The sequence below is a fragment of the Pinus tabuliformis genome, chromosome 9 (genome assembly GCF_031772625.1).
Source record: "Pinus tabuliformis cultivar Carrire ecotype Pingquan chromosome 9, CPIR1, whole genome shotgun sequence".
NCBI lineage: Eukaryota > Viridiplantae > Streptophyta > Pinopsida > Pinales > Pinaceae > Pinus > Pinus tabuliformis.
This window is the reverse complement of record NC_142307.1, coordinates 627,800,991-627,824,730: the sequence shown is the minus strand read 5'-3', so window position 1 is coordinate 627,824,730 and position 23,740 is coordinate 627,800,991. Positions and strand designations below refer to the sequence as shown.

At 38.0% G+C, this 23,740-nt stretch overlaps 1 protein-coding gene across 1 annotated transcript; it reads right to left on the bottom strand.

The window, feature by feature from the left end:
• Window positions 1–6,674: 6,674 nt before the first annotated feature.
• LOC149150183 (UDP-glucuronic acid decarboxylase 2-like) lies at window positions 6,675–21,209 on the bottom strand. The gene is made up of 4 exons (XM_089442726.1): window positions 20,637–21,209; window positions 10,452–10,526; window positions 7,907–7,957; window positions 6,675–6,794 (listed from the first exon to the last, which is right to left on the bottom strand). The coding sequence occupies exons 1-4, from the start codon at window positions 21,207–21,209 to the stop codon at window positions 6,675–6,677; spliced, it is 819 nt and encodes a 272-aa protein (XP_089298852.1).
• Between the last annotated feature and the right edge of the window lie 2,531 nt (window positions 21,210–23,740).

The following is a 23,740-nucleotide window of genomic DNA, read 5'->3' as shown; positions in this document are numbered from 1 at the left end:
GTAGAGTAAGGTAAAAAAAAAAAAATTGAAAAATAAGAGAAAAAATAAAAATATCAAGTGAAAACCTCCTTGGAGGCGCCTTAGATTGGCTCATTGATTGAAAACCTCCATGAGGTGGTCAATGGGTTGGAAAAAAGAAAAAAAAAAAAAAAAAAAAAAGATCCTAGGTGAAAACCTCCTTTAAGGTGCCTAAGCAGACGTACTAGTTGAAAACCTCATTGAGGCGGCTAGTAGACATAGAAGAAAAAAAGAGGAAAACATAAATAAAAGAAATCCTTGCTCCATGCATCTCTTTGATGAGTGCAAGTACTCTCCAACATCTGCAAGCAACAAGAACAAGTTGGTACCAAAAGGAAAATTAGTCAAGCCTAGTCAAAAGAAGTCAAATTTTGACTTTCTCCTCCTTTGCTCAAATGCTCCAACAAGGCCAAGGCCATGCCAATCCATCACCCTCATCTATTTTCACCATCCACCCATCATTCTCAAGCTTCTACCATTCAGTTTGCTTGATGTCCTAAAAAACTACAAGATGTTATGTTTTACTATAGGATACAAAAATACATAGAGCAGAAATTTGTTTTTGCCATAACTTGAAAACCATGCATCCATTTACCAAGATGTTTCAGGGGGAGATGCATATGGATGATGGTAACATGCTCAAGCAATTTTAGCAAATTCCAGTGCACAGTTTTCGAGAAATCAGCCTCCATCACCTACAACTAGTTTTGCATTTTCTCGATATCTGTGCATCCATTTAAAAAGTTGTTTCGTGGGGGCATGCATATGGATGATGGTAACATGCCCAAGAAATTTCAGCAAATTCCAGTGCACGCTTTCCAAGAAATTGACCTCCATCACCTTCAACCATGTTTAGTTTTTCTCGATATCCATGCATCCATTGACTGAATATTTTTTATGGGGAGGTGCATAATGATGATGGAAACATGCTCAAAAAGTTTCATGTCAATCCATTCTACCATTTGGGAGAAATGGACAAAACAAGTCATTGTCCTGAAAACCTACAGGATTCCCTGAGATCCTACAGGATACAGAACAACACCTATAGGATTGGTAGTGAGCAGTTTTAAAAGGGAAAATTAGAGGTTGGCTTCATCAAGCAGTGTTAAGGAGGTAGGCTCTACATTTCCCCACCTTTTTCCAAGTGAAAGGAACATAAAAAACCCTTCTAGTTTGTTGAAAGTGATTGCAGCATAAGGGAATTGTATACATAGAATTTTTAAATTTGGGATCAGACATATACAAACCTCCATCCAGCAAAGAAAAATGACAGGGGGAACCCATCAACACAGTGAGGATTCATCAACACCCTCCTGTACTAGAGATATTCACAAGGCATAATTGGATGGGTTTCATTAAAAAGTTGAGGGGATATGATGATGAAGTAGCCAGAAAATTGCAATCAGCTTCAACATGGAGATCCAAAGGTCAAAGAAGTTCCTTAAGAGCTTAGCAGCAGCATCAGGATCATCAGCATCACCATCCAACACTTGCACATCAACATCAAATCAGCAACAACATGCATGTCTCTCCAACAACCATCAGGTAGGTACAGATATGCAATATTCTTGACCTCTTCTCTTGAGCATATTATAGTTAGAAATTTGTTGTCAATGCATGAGAGATAAGGTTTTATAAGCTAAGGATGGGTCAGCAGTCTCAACCGCCTTCAACTAGTTAATTGTAGTTCACTCCTTCACTTATGCAATGTTGAAAAGTCAAATTATAAAGGGTGATGATTTCAAATAACGAGGACAGTAGTTAAAAGAAGAAATTTTTGCAAAGGCTAAGTCACCACAACACTCCAAGATGTCCATCCACTTCATATTCACTATATATTCATCATTCATGCATACCATTTCATTCTTGAAAAAAAAAACAAACAGAGCATCCTCTCCATTTTCACAAACCTACACTACTCCCTTTGAGCCTTAGCATCATCATCCAATCCCTCTTCATCATTTATCATCACTCCCATACAGATAGAAGACCTTGAAAGAGAAGGAATAATTACTACAGGAAGGAAGAATGTTGCTACAAGAAGGAAGAAATGAACAAATTTTGCTAAACCCCAAGATGCAGAGCTTAAGAGAGACCTAATCAAAATAGAGAACTCCAAGGCCATTAGGCAGTCATCTCAGCCACAAGAGAGAAGAAGAAGGCAACAAAAGGAAATGAGGCATTCACCATCAAAACAAAACTCAAACTACAGTGATGAAAAGATGTTTTCCAAGGGGTCTCCAATCTCTTTCTAGCTTTTGTCCAAGGCCTAAAAATGGGAAAAAGGCATGGGAGTCAAGCTGAGGGCCTGTCATAGGCTCAGAATATCATTTATTCTCAAAAAGGGTTTCTTGTAGTTTTAACAGGGTTTCCTATAGTTTTGATAGAAATTACTACAGGATGTCCTAGTTCTCATCTAAAAGCATTTTGAAGGTGTTAGAGGTGTCCAAATGGCAGAACAAGGTAGCAGAAGGTTGATAAGGGTGTGGAATACCTTTCCAAACTAAAAGATATTCAATAACCCATCTTGAATAAAGAGAAGAAAGCAAGCTAATGGTCTCAAGAAACAATGATTTTTCTTTGCGCAAATATGTTTTTGGGCTTGTCCTTGCAGAACTTACAACCAAGATTCTTAATGCACAAGAGAGAGGCCACCAGGGCCATGAATGAGGCACAATGAGGTCACTAAGTTGCTCAGAGGATGAGAAACACTTTCAGTAGGGGGGTATGATGGGCCTCTAAATTAGACATAAATTAAGGCCCATGCCTCTGAATTAAACAATAATTTAAGGCATATGACCATCCTTCAGCACATTAAATCTCTCTTTTGCATTAGATAATTTATTTTTAACTTTAATATATTCATTAGGAAGGTTTATGAATAATTGAATATGTGTGCCTAATATTATTTATTTTTGTGGAATATTATGAGAATATTGGGCAGATTATGAAGATTTGGAGGAGGAGATAATTTAGGGACTTTCTCCCTACTACAAGAGGATCCATAATAAATAATAAATCAACAAGATATCATGGAATTATGGCATAGATTGTGGAACTCCAGTGATTCAGAAAATCTAGGAATGTGTTCCCTGCCATTTAATGCAGATTCTTAGTATTAGGGACCAGATCCAATAATGAAGGGATTTCGGTGGGGAAATCTTCCTCCATTCATGGGGAATGATTCCTAATCATTTTTTATAAGTACCAAGTCAAATTTTCCTCTAGAGAATGATTGAGAAAATCTAGGAATGTGTTCCCTGCCATTTAATGCAGATTCATAGTATTGGGGACCAGATCCACTAATCAAAGGATTTTGGTGGGGAAAGCTTCCTTCATTCATGGGGAATGATTCCTAATCATTTTTTATAAGTACAAAGTTGAATTTTCCTCTAGGAACAAATATTTTCATTAGTGTTATTATGGAGAGAGCTTGTATTTTTGCAGCTCCATTGTATTTTCTTGCAGGGATGTAATTGCATTGATGAAAATAATGAAAATTGGTGTCATGTTCAGCTTCTAAATCTTATTCTCCTCCATAGGTCTCTGATTTTCCTTGGGCTTGGAAATTCCAAGAGCCTCAGAGCCCTTTTTGTATCATTTTCTTTCCTTCTTTTCACTTCTTATTCACATACATCTCTTGTTTTTATTTCTTTCTATTTCTTCATTTAGTATTAATGATTTCATGTTGTATGATTGAGTTAACTGGTTGATGTAAGTTCTTTTGCAAGATAACAAGAATTATTTCATCCTTGGAAAAGCTTTGGAAGTTCATAGTAGTCATTGGGCTGCTTGGATTAGTCTTCTTATTCCCAATCTAGATTTCTGGAACTCCTTTGTGGCAAAAAACAGTAAATTTCTGCTATTTTTTAGAGCATGCTAACGAGCTTCAATCAAGTTGGTTCCACTTGAATTAGATCATAAAAACATTCTAGTTCATAACAAAAATTTCCCCATTACATTTTCACTTGATTATGATAGGCATTTTTTAGATTTACTAGCTCACTAGTTCCCGAATTTCTAGATTTTCAACTAGTAATGTTTTTCTATTTTTTAGCATGGGTTAACAGAGGTATTTTTGAGTGATTCCACCTAGAATGGGGACCTAAGACATCCTAGTTAATAAAAAAAAACTTCCCATCCAATTTGGATCTGAGTTGCTTGGTCATTCTATGAATTATAGTAAATTTGTACATCCTATAGGAAATCTCTATAGCATTTTGTAGGAAAGCCTGTTTTGATCCCGAATTGAGAAAAATCATCATTGAAGCTGGGATTAGGCCTCTACTTGACCTCCATTCCATCAAGACCATTTTAACCCTCTTGCTCCACACTTAGGTCAACATTTTGCTAGTTTTCAAGGGTAGAATTTCATTTCCATTTCTTCTATCTCCAGTCTTACATTAGATCTCATCAATGTTTTATATCATTCTACAAAGTTTTCCTCATGCATGAAGTAGATAGCTAGCTCATGAAATTCTGTTTCCTTTAGATAACTGAAATTATTCCTGTTTGCTTTATTTTTGGGTAAATGTCAATGTTTGATGCAGTGCAGGTGTTTCAGGAGTACAGGGAGATTTCATAGTCAACAACCTCATCCCAACTTCATCCACCCATGGTCCTCACTTTCTTTCACTAAACCCTCACCAATTACATCATTTCACAAGGAAACTTCCTCAAGCTTTTTGAGAAAATCCAATGATCTGCCAACTTTGGTTTTGAGTTCTGAAGTGGTCCTAGGCACTCCCTTGCCTCATTCCATCCACCAACCACCTTCCCAAAGCTTTCCATCACCTTCAACATGCATCCTTTTGCTCTCGGCTATATCTTGTAGGTTTTTAGGGGATCCTGTAAGTTTTCATAGGATCTTGTAGGTTTTCTTGTATTGGCCTACTTTGAGGCCAAATTGAGGAAAAAGCCTCTAGGAAGCTAGAAAAGGGTCCCTACTTGTCTCCCAAGCCTTCTGACCATTCCCCATCATCTCCAAGCCACCTTCCACATCACCAAAATAGATTAGCTTTCACACTCTCACATGAAAAAAGACAAAAAGAAAAACAAATTTATTTTATTGATTTTCATGCACAATAGTAGAAGGTTTGATGGTTTGAATCTGCATGCTTAGGACAATAGGATTGCATACATGTTAACTTAGTATTCTTTTGAAGCAAAGCCTCTTAGCAGTTAGTTGGACAATGGTGTGCTTTAACAATTGATTTTAGTCTCATTCCTTGTACTTTCTTTCTTGCAATAGGTTAAGGTTCCATTTCGAAAATTTCATTTTTTGCAATTAGTTTAGAATTTGGCTTTAGTACATGCACTCCATTACATCATGACAGTAAAGGAAGGACACATTGTATGCTGCACATATAGTTATGATACCTCTTAAGTTTGTACGAACCTTAGGTTGATAATTAAAGTCGATAGGCTTGGGAGTTGCAGCATTCTTGTTGCAATACCGAGGCTCATCACTAGACCTGGTATGGTCTCTATCAAAGAACTATCTATATGGAAAAATGACTCGATCTGGTTTTGGAAACCATTTCCCATGGGTTGGGAGGAGCATTCTTTAGCCTATTGTGCTTCTCATATCTAAAAAAATTAACTAATCATCTATGTGTTATGTTAAAGATGAATTTTATATATAGTTGTGTAAATATTTTATGTACATTTTTTACATAAAATGAGCCTAGTGCTCAGAAAGGAATTACTGGAAGTGCAAGTTTTTTTTATTAAAATTATTTTGAATGTCTTAGCAGGGGCTAGGACAGTATGCACTTTGTGCATTTATTAGTCATTTTGATGATCAGAGAGCATTATCTTCTCTATGGGTACTTTTAGAAGTACTGTGTGGATGTATTTAGCAGGAGCTAAGACAGTGTGCACGTGGTGGAGTGATTTATGATTAGAGTGTTAGTGCTCTCTAAGTACTTGTAAAACTAATATGATTTAAATATCACCTACATTGCATAATTGATTGATAGTTAAAAGTATTTCATTTGATTAAAAATTTTGTGACTAATGTGATTGAATTTGCTAGTCATACATTATAGGTTACTTACCATGGAGTGTTGATGGGTCGTCCAATCACTATTGAAGTGCTTGCGTAAAAGTGACCATGACTTGTAAGAGTAATCGGTAAGTAACGGTAAGTTGGTATAGATATTTTCTTTTGTTTCTATATAATTGAATAGTGGCTAAGTTATGGAAAGTAGAAATTGCTTTGTTTTGCAGTGATAAATTCTTATGACTATAGATCGCCATTATTTCCTTTGCTTATTGGTATTCGTTGGAAATGGAATCCTTCATTTTGAAGTGAAAGGATCTCGTTTTCAGTTGTTTGGATTCTTATATATAGAGTAGTAATTAAGTCCCAGTGATAGATGAACATCGCAGATGGTGTTCTCTTTAAGGGGGGAAGTATGTAATATACCTACCGAAACTCATGTAATTACATGCTATTATTATTTAACTTGTTGATGTATGGAATCAAGAAGTAGTTATGGAACGAGTTGTAGCTACCATTGTCGGTTCCAAGAAAATGATTGGAGCAATGTGAGAGGGTTAAATGGTTTTCTTTCCTTCGAGTGGATGGGGGAAAAATAATTTAAGAAACATATAGTCATAACACTTAAAGTTTGGTATTTAGGGGAATCGACTCATTTTATAAGCTCAACAGAAAGGCCCAAATTCCAGAATGCCGCCATTAATATTTTCCCTTTTTCCTTGGTAGTCACCACATGATGCTCTATACTCGTGTAGTTTTCATTGCTAAATGCCTACACACACAAAAGATGAGGGAAAGACAATCACTTAATCGCAGTAGCTTGGCGACAAATACTCTTCGCTGGCCTAAGCCTCCTCTTCATAGTGGGTAAAAAAAGAGTTTTCAATTGTAATTAACGTCGGCAACCTTCCAAATCATGGACTATTGAAAGGCACGGTGTTTTTCTCTCATCTACAAGAGATTATCCAAATATATTATACTAACAGATAAGTAACTACATTCGTTATGGAGAAGAATAAGTTGTTTTTTTACATTTTTGGAAAATATCTTGTTGTTGTGTTTTGCATGGAAAAATTAATAATTTATGATAGATTTCCAAAAATAAATATAAATATAGTAAAAATAAAATATATTACTACATGTAGATAAAGATTGATTTTTATATATTTTTCTTGGTTAAGAAAATATATTACTACATGTAGATAAAGATTGTTATTATATATTTTTCTTGGTAGAGAAAATAGATTACTGCATGTAGATAAAGATTGATTTTTATATATTTTTCTTGGTTAAGAATATATATTACTGCATGTAGATAAATATTGTTATTATATATTTTTCTTGGTAGAGAAAATAGATTACTGCATGTAGATAAAGATTGATTTTTATATATTTTACTTGGTCAAGAAAATATATTACTGCATGTAGATAAAGATTGTTATTATATATTTTTCTAGGTAGAGAAAATAGATTACTATGTGTAAATAAAGATTGATTTTATATATTTTTCTTGGTTAAGAAAATATATTACTGCATGTAGAGATTGTTTTTTTTTTTGGTCAAGTAAGAGTGGAACCTTCAATTAACCTAACAAAGATTAGATATGGTACACGCCTTTATCAGTGTAAAGCCCAAAAAGACAGACCCATTGATGATCAACAAACAACAAGGTTGACAGAACCCAATACCTTCCATACATGACACAAAAATCCCCTGGGCAATAAACCTAAGTGTTCAGAATGTTGATCTCGCTGCAATTCTTCTAATTCAATTCTTGCCACTCTATCTCCCCAAATCTTATCCCTCCGTCTCCACCATCTATCTAACTTTCAAACCGATGGTTTATAAATTCTCCGACCAACTGTGATCCACCGTCGCTCTTACCTTAATCGGACGGTTGAAAATCACTCCAATCAACTGAGTTGCACAGTGATCCTGCACCATAGATCAACACCCACTTAATCTGACGGTCCTTAAGTTATCGCTTCAGAAACTTGCGTAGTACTTACCCGCTTTACGGATCTGGTATAGATTAAAACCTTGATCTATAAAGAATTCGGGTCCACTCTTCGACTTAACCTTCAATCATGTTGGAACCCAATATCCATTCGATGTCGAAGACCAATAGATCCTATGGCCTGTGGCCCTTCAACTAGCACATTGTTTATCACCTCCTCAACCCCCGTAGTTGACTATGACATGAGCATTTCCTGCAGGATCGACGGTTAGGATTTACTGCGGCACTACGACCCGGCTCCAGTACTTTCGCTCTGTCCTACTCCCGCTAGTCTACCTCCTGCCCATTATTCATGATCTGGAAGTAATAAATGTCTTTGGCCGCCTGTCGATGACAATCTTCCCTCAGTTTTCTAGAGGGTATAGACTCCCAATCGTACCATATATAGTTTTCCTTACATATCACATCTTCATTTGCCAGACAATCAGCTAACGTATTGGCTTTTCTTCGTACATGAACAAAACTAACAGTTCTTAGGGTTCGCAAGTGGGAATGAATAGGCTGAAAGACCTGCGAGAGCCTCCAGTGTTTCGACACTTTTCCAGGTGTCGTTCCATTACACATTCTCTTGGCCGCATTAATGACCAGCTCTGAGTCAGCTTCAATGATGGTATTGTGTAAATTTAACTCATTCAAGATCTCCAGGCACTGATCTAAGGCCATGAGCTCTGTCATGTTATTAGTGGCAGTCCCCAAATGACTGTGGAAAATATCCTTTATGCTCCCCTGCTTATCTCTTTTAACTCCTCCAAATCCAGCCATCCCTGGGTTGCCCTTAGAGGCCCCATCTATATTGATTTTCAAAACACCATGAGGGGGAGGCTGCCAAATATCTTTACCAGTAGTTGTTTTTCTCACACCCTTAACAACGCCTAGGGGAACCAGAGAATGTAGAACCAACTGCCTCATTATGCGAGCCTCCTGGACCATAGGGGGGTTCTCAAAAAATTTCCACATTAGGGCTCCTACTGTATCTTTGATCTGTCATAGAATTTGGACAATGATCTTCTGGGTCGAGCCTGCTTTGTTCTTGAAAATCCTATTGTTGCGTTCTTTCCAAACATCCCAGATAATAAAGCCTGGAACTAGAGTCTAAACTTTGTTGATGATTTCAGTACCTAAGAAGTCTTTCCTCCAATTCTTCAGTGTGTTGGTGATGTTGAGTCTGTCCTTGTCAATTTGCCTGAAGACTAAGGCTACCCAATCCCACAAGGTAGAGGTGATGGGGCAGATGTTTAGTAAGTGCTCCACATTTTTTCCTGTAAACCACATAGATGGAATTTGGATAGGCCAACAAATCCCCTTTTTAGAATATTCTCCCATGTGAGAATTTTCTTTTGGTGAACCAACCACATAAACAACTTAACTTTCATCCATTGCGAGTTCCTCCAAAGGTCATTCCAAACCTAGTTAGGGTTTGGATAATCAAAACCTAGAACCTTACATTTGTCTTCTTTGAGGTTAAAGGTTCCTTTGGTGTTTCTACCTCATCTCAGTTGGTCAGACGAGGCAGACACTAAAATCTTCCTCTTCTCTAAGTCAAGAGCAAGGGAATCCACCTCGGCTTTCAAAGGACTCTCTTCACTGTAACCAAGATTCTTCCACATTCTTTATTTACCATTGTCCCTTACCTGGTCCCAGAAGTCACTTACCATGAGTAAACCTTTGCTGTCAGTGTCATTTTTGAGAGTAATTAGTTCTTCTCTAAACAAATTTGGTTCTTGCTGCCAGTTATCCTCCCAAAACCGTGCAAGGTTCCCAGCTCCAATCTCCCAGAAACTATGCTACTGGACAATGACTCTATTCTCCCAGGCAAGGTTCCAAATGAGGGAGCCCTTGATGAGCCCTGACATTCTGATATGATCCCTCTCCTACCAATTATTTTCATATTTCTGCTTCCAAAGCTTGGCCCAAGGGGTTGTCATTTCCTTGAGCCACCTCCACCAAAGTTTGGCTCCTGATACTCTACTAAGGATTTCAGGGTCATGAAGCCCCAAACCACCATGGTCCTTAGGCTTGCAGAGCTTGTCCCAAGCTACCAAAGCCCACTTCTTTTTCTCTTCCCCTTTGCCCCAAAGAAAATCTCGTTGAATACTCCTCATTTTTTGTATAACTCCTTTGGGAGCAGGAAGAGCTGAAAATATGAAAATGGGTATAGCTTGCAGGACAGCCTTTGTAAGCACAAGACGCCCCGCCAAATTCAAAGACCTACAGGTCCATTTCCTGACTTCATCTTGAAGTTTATTAGTTACCGGCTCCCACACTCCCTTACTCAGAGGTTTGTTCGTAAGAGGCATTCCAAGGTACTTGTAAGGTAACTGAGCCCTTTGAAACCCAAGAATTCTCGTGAGGTTCCTCTGAATAGAAATGTTAGTATTGAAAAAAAAAAACCTTTGATTTATCAAGGCTTACCTCTGTACCAGCAGCCAATGCAAAGTCGTTTAGGATTTGTTTGAAAGCTCTGGCTTCCTTGACTGTAGGAATGCCCTGTAACATTGTATCATTCACAAATTGTTGATGAGTAGAGGTAGCCCCAGCCAGGGTAAGTTCCAGCCCCTGGATTCTTCCTTCAACATTTTCCATTTTGATTGCTCTGCCTAGTCCTTCCATCATGAGAACAAAGAGGAAGGGGGAGAGCGGATCCCCTTCTCTGAGGCCCCTAGAGGGTATAAAGGTTCTAGAAGGAGAGTCATTAAGCATACTGGAGAAACTAGTCATGGATACAAGGGCCATAACCCATCTTATCCAGTTGTGGTCGAAACCATAAGCTCTTAGCACTTCCCTGATGTATGCCCAACTTAGCTTATCATAAGCTTTCACTAGGTCCAGTTGCATGATCATACCAGCTTGCTTATTTCTCTTAAGAGAGTGTACTACCTCGTGAGCTTCTATGATGTTGTTGAGAATCTGTCTTCCTTCCAAAAAACCTGTTTGCTCCTCTGAAACGAGAGTAGGAAGAAGAGGCTTGAGTTTGTTAGCGATCACTTTGGAAATAATTTTATACACCACATTACATAAGGTGATGGGTTTGAATCTGTCCGGTGTCATAGCTTTTTCCTACTTTGGAATCAAAGCTATGAAAGAGGCATTAAGATCTTTCAAAACAGTTTTGGATCTCCTAGAGTCTTCCACAACCTTAAGGATATCTTGTTTGACTGTTTTCCAACAAGCATTGAAGAAATCCACATTGAACCCATCCGAGCCAGGGGCTTTCCCATTTTGAATCTCATTGATAAATTCACTCACGTCCTCTTCAGACACCATCCTATTAAGATTGTGGTTGTCTCCCCTAGTTACAAGCTTAGGAATGAACTTTGTGAATTTGTTAATGAACCGAGATCTATCAACGAGAGGCTCCTCTACTATGCTAAGGAAGTGTTGAACTAGGATAGATTCTATATCTTTGTGAGAGATGAGCTCTTTCCCTTGAGAGTCTTTAATTTTAGAAATTTTGTTGTGAGATCTGTGATCCAAGGTTGATATATGAAAAAACTTTGTGTTTGTTTCTCCTTCTCTAATCCACTGCACCCTCGATTTTTGTCTCCAGAAAATCTCCTCTTGCATGCACCGATCTTCCCATTCGTTCTGAAGAGAGTCAGCCTGAATTTCCCATTCCTCGGTAAAACCCTCTGTGATGATGATCTGATTAATCTCCTGGAGTTTCTGCTCAACTTCTTTTTTTGCTTTAAAAATATTTCCAAACTCTTGTTTGTTCCAATCTTTAAGCCTAGATTTGATGTGTTTGAGTCTCTGCTGCAGCATGAACATTTTAGTGCCTTGAACGGGCCTATATTTCGTCCACCATTTGTCAATATTGTTGGTGAAATCAGGGTGAGAGAGCCATATATTTTCAAACCTAAAAAGTCTGTTCCTCGGTGTACCCATAAAAGTGGATTCCAGTTGGACAAGCCAGTGGTCTGAGCCTCCAAAGGGAAGGATTAAAGATGACATATCAAGGCCTGTGATAAGGAGGTCCTCTGAGATTATGAATCTATCTAATTTAGAGGCGACTTGATAAGCCCCTCCCCTCTTATTATTCCAAGTAAAAATGCCATTTACTGTTTCTGTGTCCACAAGCCCCATGTTATTCATGAAGTTCTAGAAAGCAAGGGAGTCCCTGCCTAGTTTTGTAGTCCTGCCTTTTTTCTCTGTAAGAGATTTGATCATGTTGAAATCCCTTGCCAGAATACAAGGTCTATTACGATATCTCTCCCTCAATTCCTAAAGGGAGGTGAGAAGCTTTAGTTTGTCTTCTAGTTTTTGAGGGCCATAGATGTTAGTGATCATGTAGATCTCCTTATCCCCCAAAGGTTGAATCACCATCGATAGATAATTCCTAGAAGCTTCAGCATCCAGGATTCCAAGTTTTTTAGGATCCCATAGAGTGAGAATCCCACCCGCCAAGTTATCCACTTTAACCTCTAGATATTCATACTTGATTAACCATTTGCTATGTATCTCTCTGATCTTGTCTATTGAACATTTTGTTTCCTAAATAAAAACCATATCTTATTTTTCTTCCTTTATTCTACTACTAAGGTTTCTTTGTTTCCTTTTACTTCCTAGACCCCTAATGTTCCAGGTTGTAAGCTTCATTAAGATAGGTTTGTAAAGGAATAACTAGTAATATCCCTCATCTTACCTGAGTTAATCATAAGTTTCCCACATTCGGACAACAACTCATTCTATTTTTTCCTTCCTCTTTTCCTACCCGGGTTCTTGGAAGAAAGCATCGATGTATCCTCCATCGTTTTCACTCCCCTATTCTCATGGATGTCATGGTTTCTTTTGACTCCAGAACACTTTATTTGTGCTCTCCAAAGGAAGAGTTGTTGAACCCTATCAAACTCCTCTTTTGGCAGAGAGTATACTCCTTTGGTGATTCCCTACTCCATAAACTTTTCAAGATCTAAATTCTCCCTCTCTAGAATCTCTTGTAGTTCATGGTCTTCCATTCCTGTCTAACTTGGGGTAATCTATTTGTCTCTGCTGGGCTCCATCATGCTCGGAAAATCATCCATTTGTTTGTTGTTTTCTGGTATATCCTCCATATCAGCATCCCTTTCCTTCTCGGTGGGAATATTCTCCACTTCCTCGTTCATCCCATTGTTTTTGACTTCTTTTTCTAAGATATTGAAATTATTGTGGTTCAGTTGTCCATATTTAGTAATTTTCTTTTGGTATCGCTTGCTCCTTTCCCTTTACCTCCAACCTTAGTAAAACCTTTGAGATCCTTGTCTGTAGTGGCTTTTATATTTCTCTCCGTCTTGTTCATTGGGCAGTCCCTGTATAAGTGCTCGTTTTCATGGCACTTACGACACCTAAATGGGATGTGTTCATAGTCCACCGCCTACACCCATTCCTTGTCATACACTTCTAAAATAATTGCATCCGGAAGTGCCCCCGATAAGTCCATTTCCACACATATCTGGGCGAAGGAAGTGTATTTTCCTCTTAGAGTAGCATCTGAGATCTTTATAAAATGCCCTAGTTTGTTGCCAATAGCCTTTAGAGACTCCGACAGCTAATAATTTAAAGGGAGGGAGTAGAGTCTTATCCATACCGGTACCGAGGTGAAAGTCTCTCGTTCTCAGACGAAGTTCATTACCCATGGTCTCATGTAGAGGCATGCAGAAGCGTAAAAATAGGGTCCTCCCTCGAACACTTTGTCTTTGTCCTCTAAGCTTGTGAACACCACTGTGAAGAAGCCCTTGGACCTAAGGTGAATGTCAATTTTCCCTTTTGGTTTCCAATGGTTTTTGATCCATGCTTGTAAATCCTTCTCCATCGGCCAAATCCCAATAAATTTGCAGATAACAGCATATTCCACCATGTGTTCTCTGTGCACCTGCAGTGCTGGGTCACTTAAAACAACTCGAGGAATGGTAGTCGACTTGGGTCTACAGGCCCAGGATGTGCTTGGAGGAGCAACTCTCTTACTGCTACCCTTTGTTCTCTTCTCCTTGCTAGCTTCCTCATACTTCTCTTCCTGTCCTTGAGGTCCAATGGTTCTCGATTTTTCTTTATTCTTATCCTCTGCTACTATCTACGTTGGTTTCTTGAAGCGATGCGATCCACCTCCCTTTCTTCTATCCATAACCACTTGACTGTAGGAGGGAGCCAAACTCCCCCCTCCGCACCCCGCCATGGTGACCAGCGGCAAAACCCTAGAGCAAAACCCTAGTTCAGATCCCGGCACATCGACACACTTTCAATTATTCATTCATCTACATGTAGATAAAGATTGTTATTACTATATATAGAAAAATATTGTTGCAACGTTAAAAGATAAGTAACCTTTCTTGTCTTTATATAACATTGCATATGCCTTTTATGTAAGAAAATATAGGATGCATGCTTTTTCCTTAAAAGGGGATTTAATAGTCATTTGCCTCAAAGTGAATATAGATTAAAGAGGGTAATTTGTGAAATATTCTCATGGGTAAAAGAGTCCTTTTGAAAAACAATACTTAGTTATGATAAAATATAATAACCTATGCACAGATAAATGCATAGAGATAATATAAGTCATATGAATCTTCTTTGGAAAGAATATGTTTCTCTTGTGCGTGAAAGATAAGTTAATTTTGTTAATTCATTTGCAAGAGTTTGCAAAAGTTACATGTTTTGGTGAGTAAAAAGGTTTTTCTTGTGTGTGAAAGATAAGTTAATTGTGTTAATTCATTTGCAAGAGTTTGCAAAAGTTACATGTTTTAGTGAGTACAAAGGTAAATGATTTGTGTGTTGCATATTGGATAATTTGATTTAATTGCATGGTTTATTACATGTTTTGGTGAGTAAAAAGGTAAATTATTTGTGTGTTGCATATTGGATAATTTGATTTAATTGCATGGTTTAATGCATAAAAGGTTACCATTACTACTATCTTAGTTCTTATGCCCAAAATAAAGGTTGATTATGATACTTTCTTGAAAACAAATGCATGAGAAGTTTGTTATGATACTTCCTTTGAAACAAATGCATAATAACTTTGTACATAAATAATAGAGAAGTTATGTTGGGTTCTTGAAAATAACTATGTGAAAAGAGTACATATGAAGAAGCATAGAAACGATAGTTGGTTATATGCATGAAAATAGAAATATTTTGTTAGATATTTTAAGGAGAAACATATATTTGTGTGCAGAACAGAATAAGTATTATGGAAAGTAAAACAAGTAGTTACTTGGAATAAATGTACTATCTTTCCTTTGTAAAATACATATATCCGCATGAAATAAACAATGACTAAAACATTAGTTCTGGTTTAGAGCAATACATGTCTTTGTGCATACAACAGATTTTATAAATAGGTCTATCTTGAGAAAGATTCGTTTTGAAAATGGGCGTACATTTGCATGCATGATAATAATGTCTATCATGTCAGCTTCCCTTAGAAGAGAACATCTACTTTATTGGAAAGATTACTTAGTTACATGCACAAAGAAGAAGCTAAGGGGCTATCTCTCTTCAAATAAGTTTTTATCTAATTACATGCATGAAAAGCAAAGATAAGTTTCTAGTATCCTTTAAGAGAAATGGATGGTTACAGTAGTTTCCTTTGGATATGAATGTGTGGTGGTGCAAGTATGATCATAGTAATGGGGTAATTATTTTGACATGCTTAATAATTATTTATTATACATGCCCAATGTTGTTAAAAGAAGCATGTTGTGATATTATATTTACATCTCATGTATGAACAAGAATAGATGTTAAAAGAACGCTTTTAAAGAATGAATATTGATTGATTAGTACTTTATCTAATCATGTTACCAAAGATTGTTGATGACAACAATGACAGGAAAGGATGGTGACTTGTGAAAAAAATAAATTATGTTTAACATTGTGGAAGATAAAAAACTAACAGTCCATTCTCATGAGTACGAGTTGTGGAATGGTACACTGGTGGAGCAATCATGCCACAAGGATGTACAAAGTGGTGATATGTACGTAAATGGTTTCATGATAATTGTAATAGCTTTTAGCTAGGTATGTGGTATTTTAATGATATTTCATTGTAATATTTTATAAAAATGGATAAGGGATGGAATCCCTTATAAGTCATTAAGTGAGGGGTGAACACCCTCACAAGCATTTAATAATAAAATTAAACATTTGCTGGTTTTCACCCTACGGGTTTTCCAGCGTATATCAGTGTTCAATGATGTGATTGATTATTGTGTCAGTTTGATGATGTTGATTCCTTATCTGATGTTATAATCATAATGTCAAGTATGTGATTAATTAATCTGGTTAAGGGAATCATGAAATGGATGCAAGGTTCATCAGACAATTTATGTTAATATACTACAACAGTGGTTGTTAATGGTTATGCAACTTACTGTCTTCTATTGAAAGTTACTTTATGTACTAATGAACATTCTATCTAATGGTTAATGAGGAATGTGGAATAGTGATTTGGATAATTACTTGTGGGTAATTTGTGTAAAAAAAAATCTAACTCCCTACATTTTCATGTGAGGTTACCGGGGTATGTTACATCAAGTGGCTTTGTTAAAGTACTCCTTTATGTGAAGTCATTGGTTCAAATCTCTGTCTCATTAGGGTGATATATTAAACATAATGAAGATATAGTCCCCCAAACTTTAAAAAAAATTATTTAATTTATAATTTATAAAAAAATAAATATAAATATTTTATAAATTATATAAAATTTTGCAAATATATTTGATTTTTATAAATTATCGATATTTATATTTTATATCTTAAATAAAAAAATTATAAATTATTAAAATATAAACGAAAAAATATTCTTTAAATTTAAAAAGTCTATATAAAATAAAAAATATAAATGTCTATATTTTTGGTCCTTCTACAATTGATTTTGCCAATATCTTTGAGTTTATAAAATTCTATATTATCAATATTTAAACATAAAATTATACTAATATTTATTCATGTTTTTCTTAATTGTGATTGGGTTTTATTTTTCCACCTAATAATAAATATGAGATATTTCTGTTTATAGCGGAAGTGTATATGTATATTTTAGAAAATATTAAGTTTAAAATTAAAATAAATATAATATGTACATATCCACATAAATTTAAAAGAGTAAAATTTCTTTTGGATGATGAATCTCTGATTAAAAAGAAAAGGAAAATTTCATATATCAATATGATATCTAAAACAAAAGAGTTTTATATATTAATTTGATATCACACTCAAAATCTAAACATGTTAACCCCTTCTAATAAAGCTTTAACAACGAAAGATTCCTCCAACAACATTCCATCTTTTACAAAGTTATAAATATAGTTTGCGTGATTTTTTGGAGGATTTTTAGTTGGAATCGAAAATGTTTGTGGTCAAATCTTGATTTTTGTTGTTTAAATTAATTTTTTGACTGCATATATGGATTCAACACCCTTAAACACTAGTGGGGCACTTCGATTGTGAATAATTCACCCATCAAACTTGTGATTTCAAAGAATCCCTACCAGATTCCAGAGAAATTAGATTGGAAAATAAATTGGAAAACTTTCCAAAAATTCACACTTAATGACTACTCGATCATAAATTATTAAAATTATCAATATGAACATTGTGAGCCCAGTTCTTTGAACTCTTCTTGATTCCACTGATGGTATGCCTGCGTAGCACATGCCGATTGCAGAGAAGAAACCATGTACATCCACATGGAATTCCCTAAACGATGTAATGAATGACGCTTGGTCTAGTTGGTTTTCTCCAGACCCCCTCAGGTGGCCCAACTATCTACGTTCTATAGGCTCAAATGGAAGTTCATCGGCTGGTTAAATGGGTACCCTACGTCCTCGCAGTTCTTGAACACACAGGTCGGTACCTCATCTACAAAAAATCTGCGCAGAAAAAACACACATCACACCAAACATTATGTTTAAAATTACATAATACATTTTCCTGATCTCTGGTTTAAACAAGAAATAATGGTTTAGGCACGCTTAAAACTCAAATTCAAATTTCAAATAGAGGGAATGTGTCGCGTTTATAAGGTATCATTGTAGTCCCGATAGGCTGGTGGCGTGGCGGTTTGAAAATTCAAAATTTAGATTTCATATGGTAGCTGGTCCATCGATACTTTAATTACATGCACAGTATGGACCAGACGGTGGCAGCGAATGGAGACATGAACCATATAAGGATCTGTTTCAGTGGTCATCACAGATTTAGGCAAAGACATCGGAGATCTCAGATGTGATCTCGGATACATGCTATGGCATGCATGTATCACCATCTATAGGAAGGTCACGTTAATTCCGAAAATTCACAGTATAGCTTACTCTGTTTTCGATTCGTCCTAGTACTCAATGTCAATCCGTTGATTGATGTGAAACGACAACTATTAAATTAAATCTTATAATATTTAATGGGAATTTCATAATCTCAATTCCCAACCAATCAAAATTCAATGGCGTTGTCTACGATGTGACATATTTTCCCTGAACCACAGTTTTCTTGCCTGAATTTAGTTTTTCTTGCTTGAATTTGGTAAAAAAATATTTAGAACCATTAAGAAAATCAATAAACCTAAGGCATTCAAAATCCCAAAAACTTAAAGTTTGACAACTTATTGACGACACTGGACCTGCCAACATGTCAGGGGATCTCCCCAGTAAGAAGTCCAAATTAAACCTCAAACTGTTTGGTGTAGGAGTCCTAGAAGTAGGTCATACAATAATGCCTTGACTGCGATTTCACACAGAGGCAAGTAAGATAACTCTGTTGGTAGCAAGGATGTGACCGCTGCAGTGAGCCAAGAAAGGTGCATGAGAGGTTCTAAAGATAAAAATCAGACTTGAATTGAAAAAGAAGGAGTTACAGCTCACAGGTGAGTACTGCACCTGGAGACTGCACTCAAACAAAGAGAACTCTCTTCGTACACTCTACTTACATAAAGTGAGCAATTACATCATTAAGTACTTTACTAGAACTCAGGAAGTTGCAACCAAACTCCTAAACTCTAGGAACAACTCCTAAACTAAGGAGATACGTTACAACTTGTGTAACCATTTCTCCATTAATACAAAATAATATTAATTATTTTCAACTCCCCCCCCTTAATGGAGAAAGGATTATCCTGAACTCCTAGCATCCCTCTAAAAAATTCAAACTTTACATGCCCAAGAGGCTTAGTAAAAATATCAGCCATGTTATCACAAGTTTTACAATATTCAACACATATCTCTTTTGACAGTAGTTTCTCTCGATGAAGCAGAGCTACTGTGCTCTACTTTTCGCTGCTCCATGCTATGACCCTGGATCCAATGCTGAATGCGTAACCTGTGATTGAACTTCGATCATCCAAGTTACCTGCCCAATCAGAATCTGAAAAACCTGCTAGAATAACATCAGAAGTGTCAGTGTACAAAATGCCATAATTACTAGTACCACTAAGATACCTCAACACACTTTTTGTTGTGATCCAGTGACTTTTGAGTAGTTTTGACATGAACTGGCTCAACACACTAACAGAATATGCCAAATCTGGTCTAATTGTAGTCAGATATATCAAACTGCCAACTATCTGTCTGTACATGGTTGCATCCACCTCTTTAGTACCGTCATCACTGCTCAACTTTAAGTTCTGTTGTAATGGTGTCGCTGCTGATCTGCATTGCTCCATTCTGAACCTTTCTAGCAAGCTTCTGGCATACTTCCCTTGAGTGAGAAATGTTTGTCCAGAGTCTTTCCATCTCATACACTTGTGACATCTGATTTCTTTGATCAGATTGTTATCATTCCCTGTTACAATCATATCATCTACATACAAAGAAATCAAAATAACTTGCCTCTGTTTATTAAACTTGGTATACAGATTTGGATCATTCAAGCTCCTATGAAAGCCATGCTGTACAAAAAATGAGTCAATTTTCTCATACCACGACCTGGGTGCCTGTTTTAAACCATAAAGTGCCTTTTTCAATTTACACACAAGATGTTCCTGCCCCTTTTCACAAAACCTTCAGGCTGTACTAAATAAATTTCTTCCTTCAAGTCACCATTCAGAAATGCAGACTTAACATCTAGCTGGTGTAGCTGCCATTTGTGTTTTGTTGCTAAGGAAATTAACATTCTAATGGTGTTTAATTTGGCTACAGGAGCAAAGGTGTCATCGAAGTTTATTCCCTCTTGCTGTGAGTAACCCTTTGCTACCAGTCTAGTTCTAAGTTTCTCTATACTCCCTTCTGCATTTATTTTTGGTTTATATAGCCATTTACATCCTATGGGGGCTTTACCTTCAGGCAATTCAACCAAATCCCAAGTATGATTTATTGATTCTATTTTGTCATACATTGCAGTCCTCCATGCATCAGATTTACTTGCTTCCTCATAATTTTCAGGTTCTACAATGTTTAAAATCTTTGACATTAATGCATAGTCTTTCAACTTAGATGATAATCGAGTCTTCCTACCTAATCTCCTTGGTAGGGGACTTACCTCAATTTTGTCTATTTCAGCCTTTTCTGGGCTTGCATCATTGATTACATTTCCTGTTACTTCTTCTTCTTGTTTCTGCTCCTGCTCTTCATCTTCCTCGCTGTTTTCTTCCATTAGCAATGGAATGTGCCAATCACTGCTAGAGTCACCAACATGTTCGCCCTCCATAAGTCGCATAAGGCCTTCAACCAGATCAGAAACGAACTGGAAGCTCCGTGTCTGTTCCCCATTTCCATAGACTGTCAAAGGCTCCTTGCGCAAAGCCTGAGCAATAAAATTACTTACAACCCGACCATCATCACGGCTCATTCGCGGACCGTATGTATTGAAAATTTGAGCAATCCGAACCTCAACATTTGCCCCAACACGCTTGGCAAGTCTAGATATGTTCAAGATTCCCACATCATTAGTTTTGATAGTCTTCACAGGATTGTGTTTGTAATGCATAGGGGAAGCGAGGCAAGCCAAATGGTAGATCTGATCAACCTCCAACAATAAGGGTTCCACAACATCATGCCTTATCCATTCAAACCTCGGATTGCCAAAATGATGCAAAACATTCTCCTTCCTTCCTGTGAAGAAATTGTTGACAACAATAACACTGTCGCCTCTTGCCATGAGCCTGTCAAGTAGATGACTGCCAACAAAGCCAGCTCCACCCGTCACGACAACTCGCAGGGACTTTCTCTTCAAACCTAGGGGCATTTTAGTCTCTGAATTCACCATCGAACCCGAATGATACTAAGCAAACCAAGAAACTGGAGTCTCATAAACAACCTGATGAGGTTTGTCGGGCACAAACCTTCCATTTTCATTAACATTAGAAGCCAAAAAACCAAGCTGAAGGACAAAGAAATTCGATGCGATGGCAATTCCTATCAAAATAAACAGCAGCCGCTGCTCCCTGAGCAAATAATCTATTGGCCTGATAATAGACCACGTCTTTTCTGGCTTAAGAGAGTACTTATCACTGTTATTCATATTGGACTGATAAACTTTCTGATCCTCTGATGAATAAGTCTTCAATGAGCCACCACCGGGCAAGTCCGATCTGCTGCCACCAAACAGATCAGGAACTCTAATTCGCCACCACCGGGCAAATCCGATCTGCTACCACCGAACAGATCAGGAACTCCAATACACCACCACCAGGCAAGTCCGATCTGCTGCCACCGAGTAGATCAGGAACTCCAATGCACCACCACCGGGCAAGTCCGATCTGCTGCCACCGAACAGATCAGGAACTCCAATGCGCCACCACCAGGCAAGTCCGATCTGCTGCCACCGAACAGATCAGGAACTCCAATGCGCCACCACTGGGCAAATCCGATCTGCTGCCACCGAGTAGATCAAGAACTCCAATGCACCACCACCAGGCAAGTCCGATCTGCTACCACTCAACATATCAGGAACTCTAATGCGCCACCACTGGGAAAATCCGATCTGCTACCACCGAAAAGATCAGAAATTTCAATGTGCCACCACCGGGCAAATCCGATCTGCTGCCACCAAGTAGATCAGGAACTCCAATGCACCACCACTGGGCAAGTCCGATCTGTTGCCACCGAACAGATCAGGAACTCCAATGCGCCACCACCGGGAAAGTCCGATCTGCTGCCACCGAACAGATCAGGAACTCCAATGCGCCACCACCGGGCAAATCCGATCTGCTGCCACCGAGTAGATCAGGAACTCCAATGCACCACCACCAGGCAAGTCCGATCTGCTACCACTCAAGAGATCAAGAACTCTAATGCACCACCACCGGGAAAATCCGATCTGCTACCACCGAACAGATCAGAAATTTCAATGCGCCACCACCGGGCAAATCCGATCTGCTGCCACCGAGTAGATCAGAAATTTCAAAGTGCCACCACTAGGCAAGGTCGATCTGCAAAAATTTCATATTTTCTACAGAGAAAGAGGCTGGCACTTCTCGACAACGAAATACCCGTGCCGGAAACAAAATCGATGCGTCTTACGAAATTGGCATGATTAATCCTTTATTTTCTGCACCAATAGCACTTTCTGGCGCGCTGGCGTGCTTATCACCCTCAAAACCGCGCCAAGTGGTGCGTCTGTTCCTTAATAAACCACGCCCGCTGCTGCTTTTTCTCAAAAATGGTGCGACTGTTCGCGAAGATTCCGCACCAACCCTTTCTTGCTCTCAGAGATGATCAGTCATCTGAGACCTGTCTTCAGGTGTTACTGCAGTCCACCTGATTCTACAAATGCTTCTGTACACTCCACCGCCACTACAGTTCTGTAATCAATGATGCATCCTAAAAAAAATTAAGGCTATCCCTACTCTATGCTCTGATACCAAGATAAAAATCAGACTTGAATTGAAAAAGAAGGAGTTACAGCTCACAGGTGAGTACTGCACCTGGAGACTGCACTCAAACAAAGAGAACTCTCTCCGTACACTCTACTTACATCAAATGAGCAATTACATCATTAAGTACTTTACTAAAACTCAGGAAGTTGCAACCAAACTCCTAAACTCTAGGAACAACTCCTAAACTAAGGAGATACGTTACAACTTGTGTAACCATTTCTCCATTAATACAAAATAATATTAATTATATTCAACTTCTAACACACGGGGTTTGAGATGAGTGTGCCCCTTGGAAACCTGTGATAGCATGCAGTTAAGAAGGGAACACACAAGCGCAGATGCATCACAATATGGAAGGCAAGTTAGCAAGCAATCCAAAGTGATGGTTAAACCAACAACATATTTCATAAAGATTCATACATACTTATCCAGAATAGTTTATATATGCATGCGTAAGCAAACAAATACATATATCATTTAGAGTAAACCAGATAGCATAGAATACAATACAACATACGCATGAAATGTTCTAGCTCTTGTTATATTAAGAAGTGTAATTTCCATTCATACACTACATCCATGTCCAACCACTAGTTCCGATAGCAGAACGTTACAGCCACAACCGCCTACTCCTCCAAAGAGATGTACTAGCTCTGCGCAGTGGAGAAGCCGAGGCTCGTTACAATACTATCCAAGCTCTCTCCAAGATAGTTTTATCGGGGGCGGGGGAGGGGAGAGGGGGGTGAGGGACGGGGGGAGGGAGAGGTGAGAGGAGGGGTCGGGTGGCGTGTGGGAGGGAGAGGGCCGAGGGTGGGGAGGGGAGCATGGCGAGGTGAGGGAGGGACGAGGTGGGAGGGGTGGGCAGGGAGAGCCGAGGGTGGGGAGGGAAGGGGATGGCGGTGAGGGAGGGCCAAGGTGG

Excerpts from the sequence above, each read along its gene's own strand:
- LOC149150183 (XM_089442726.1), bottom strand. The coding sequence starts at position 21,209 with ATGGTGAATTCAGAGACTAAAATGCCCCTAGGTTTGAAGAGAAAGTCC. Across the intron at positions 10,527-20,636 it reads GACTTATGGAGGGCGAACAT|GGCATTCCTACAGTCAAGGA; the intron begins GTTGGTGACTCT and ends ACAATGTTACAG. Across the intron at positions 6,795-7,906 it reads TTTTCAACCGTCCGATTAAG|GCATTTAGCAATGAAAACTA; the intron begins GTAAGAGCGACG and ends TTGTGTGTGTAG.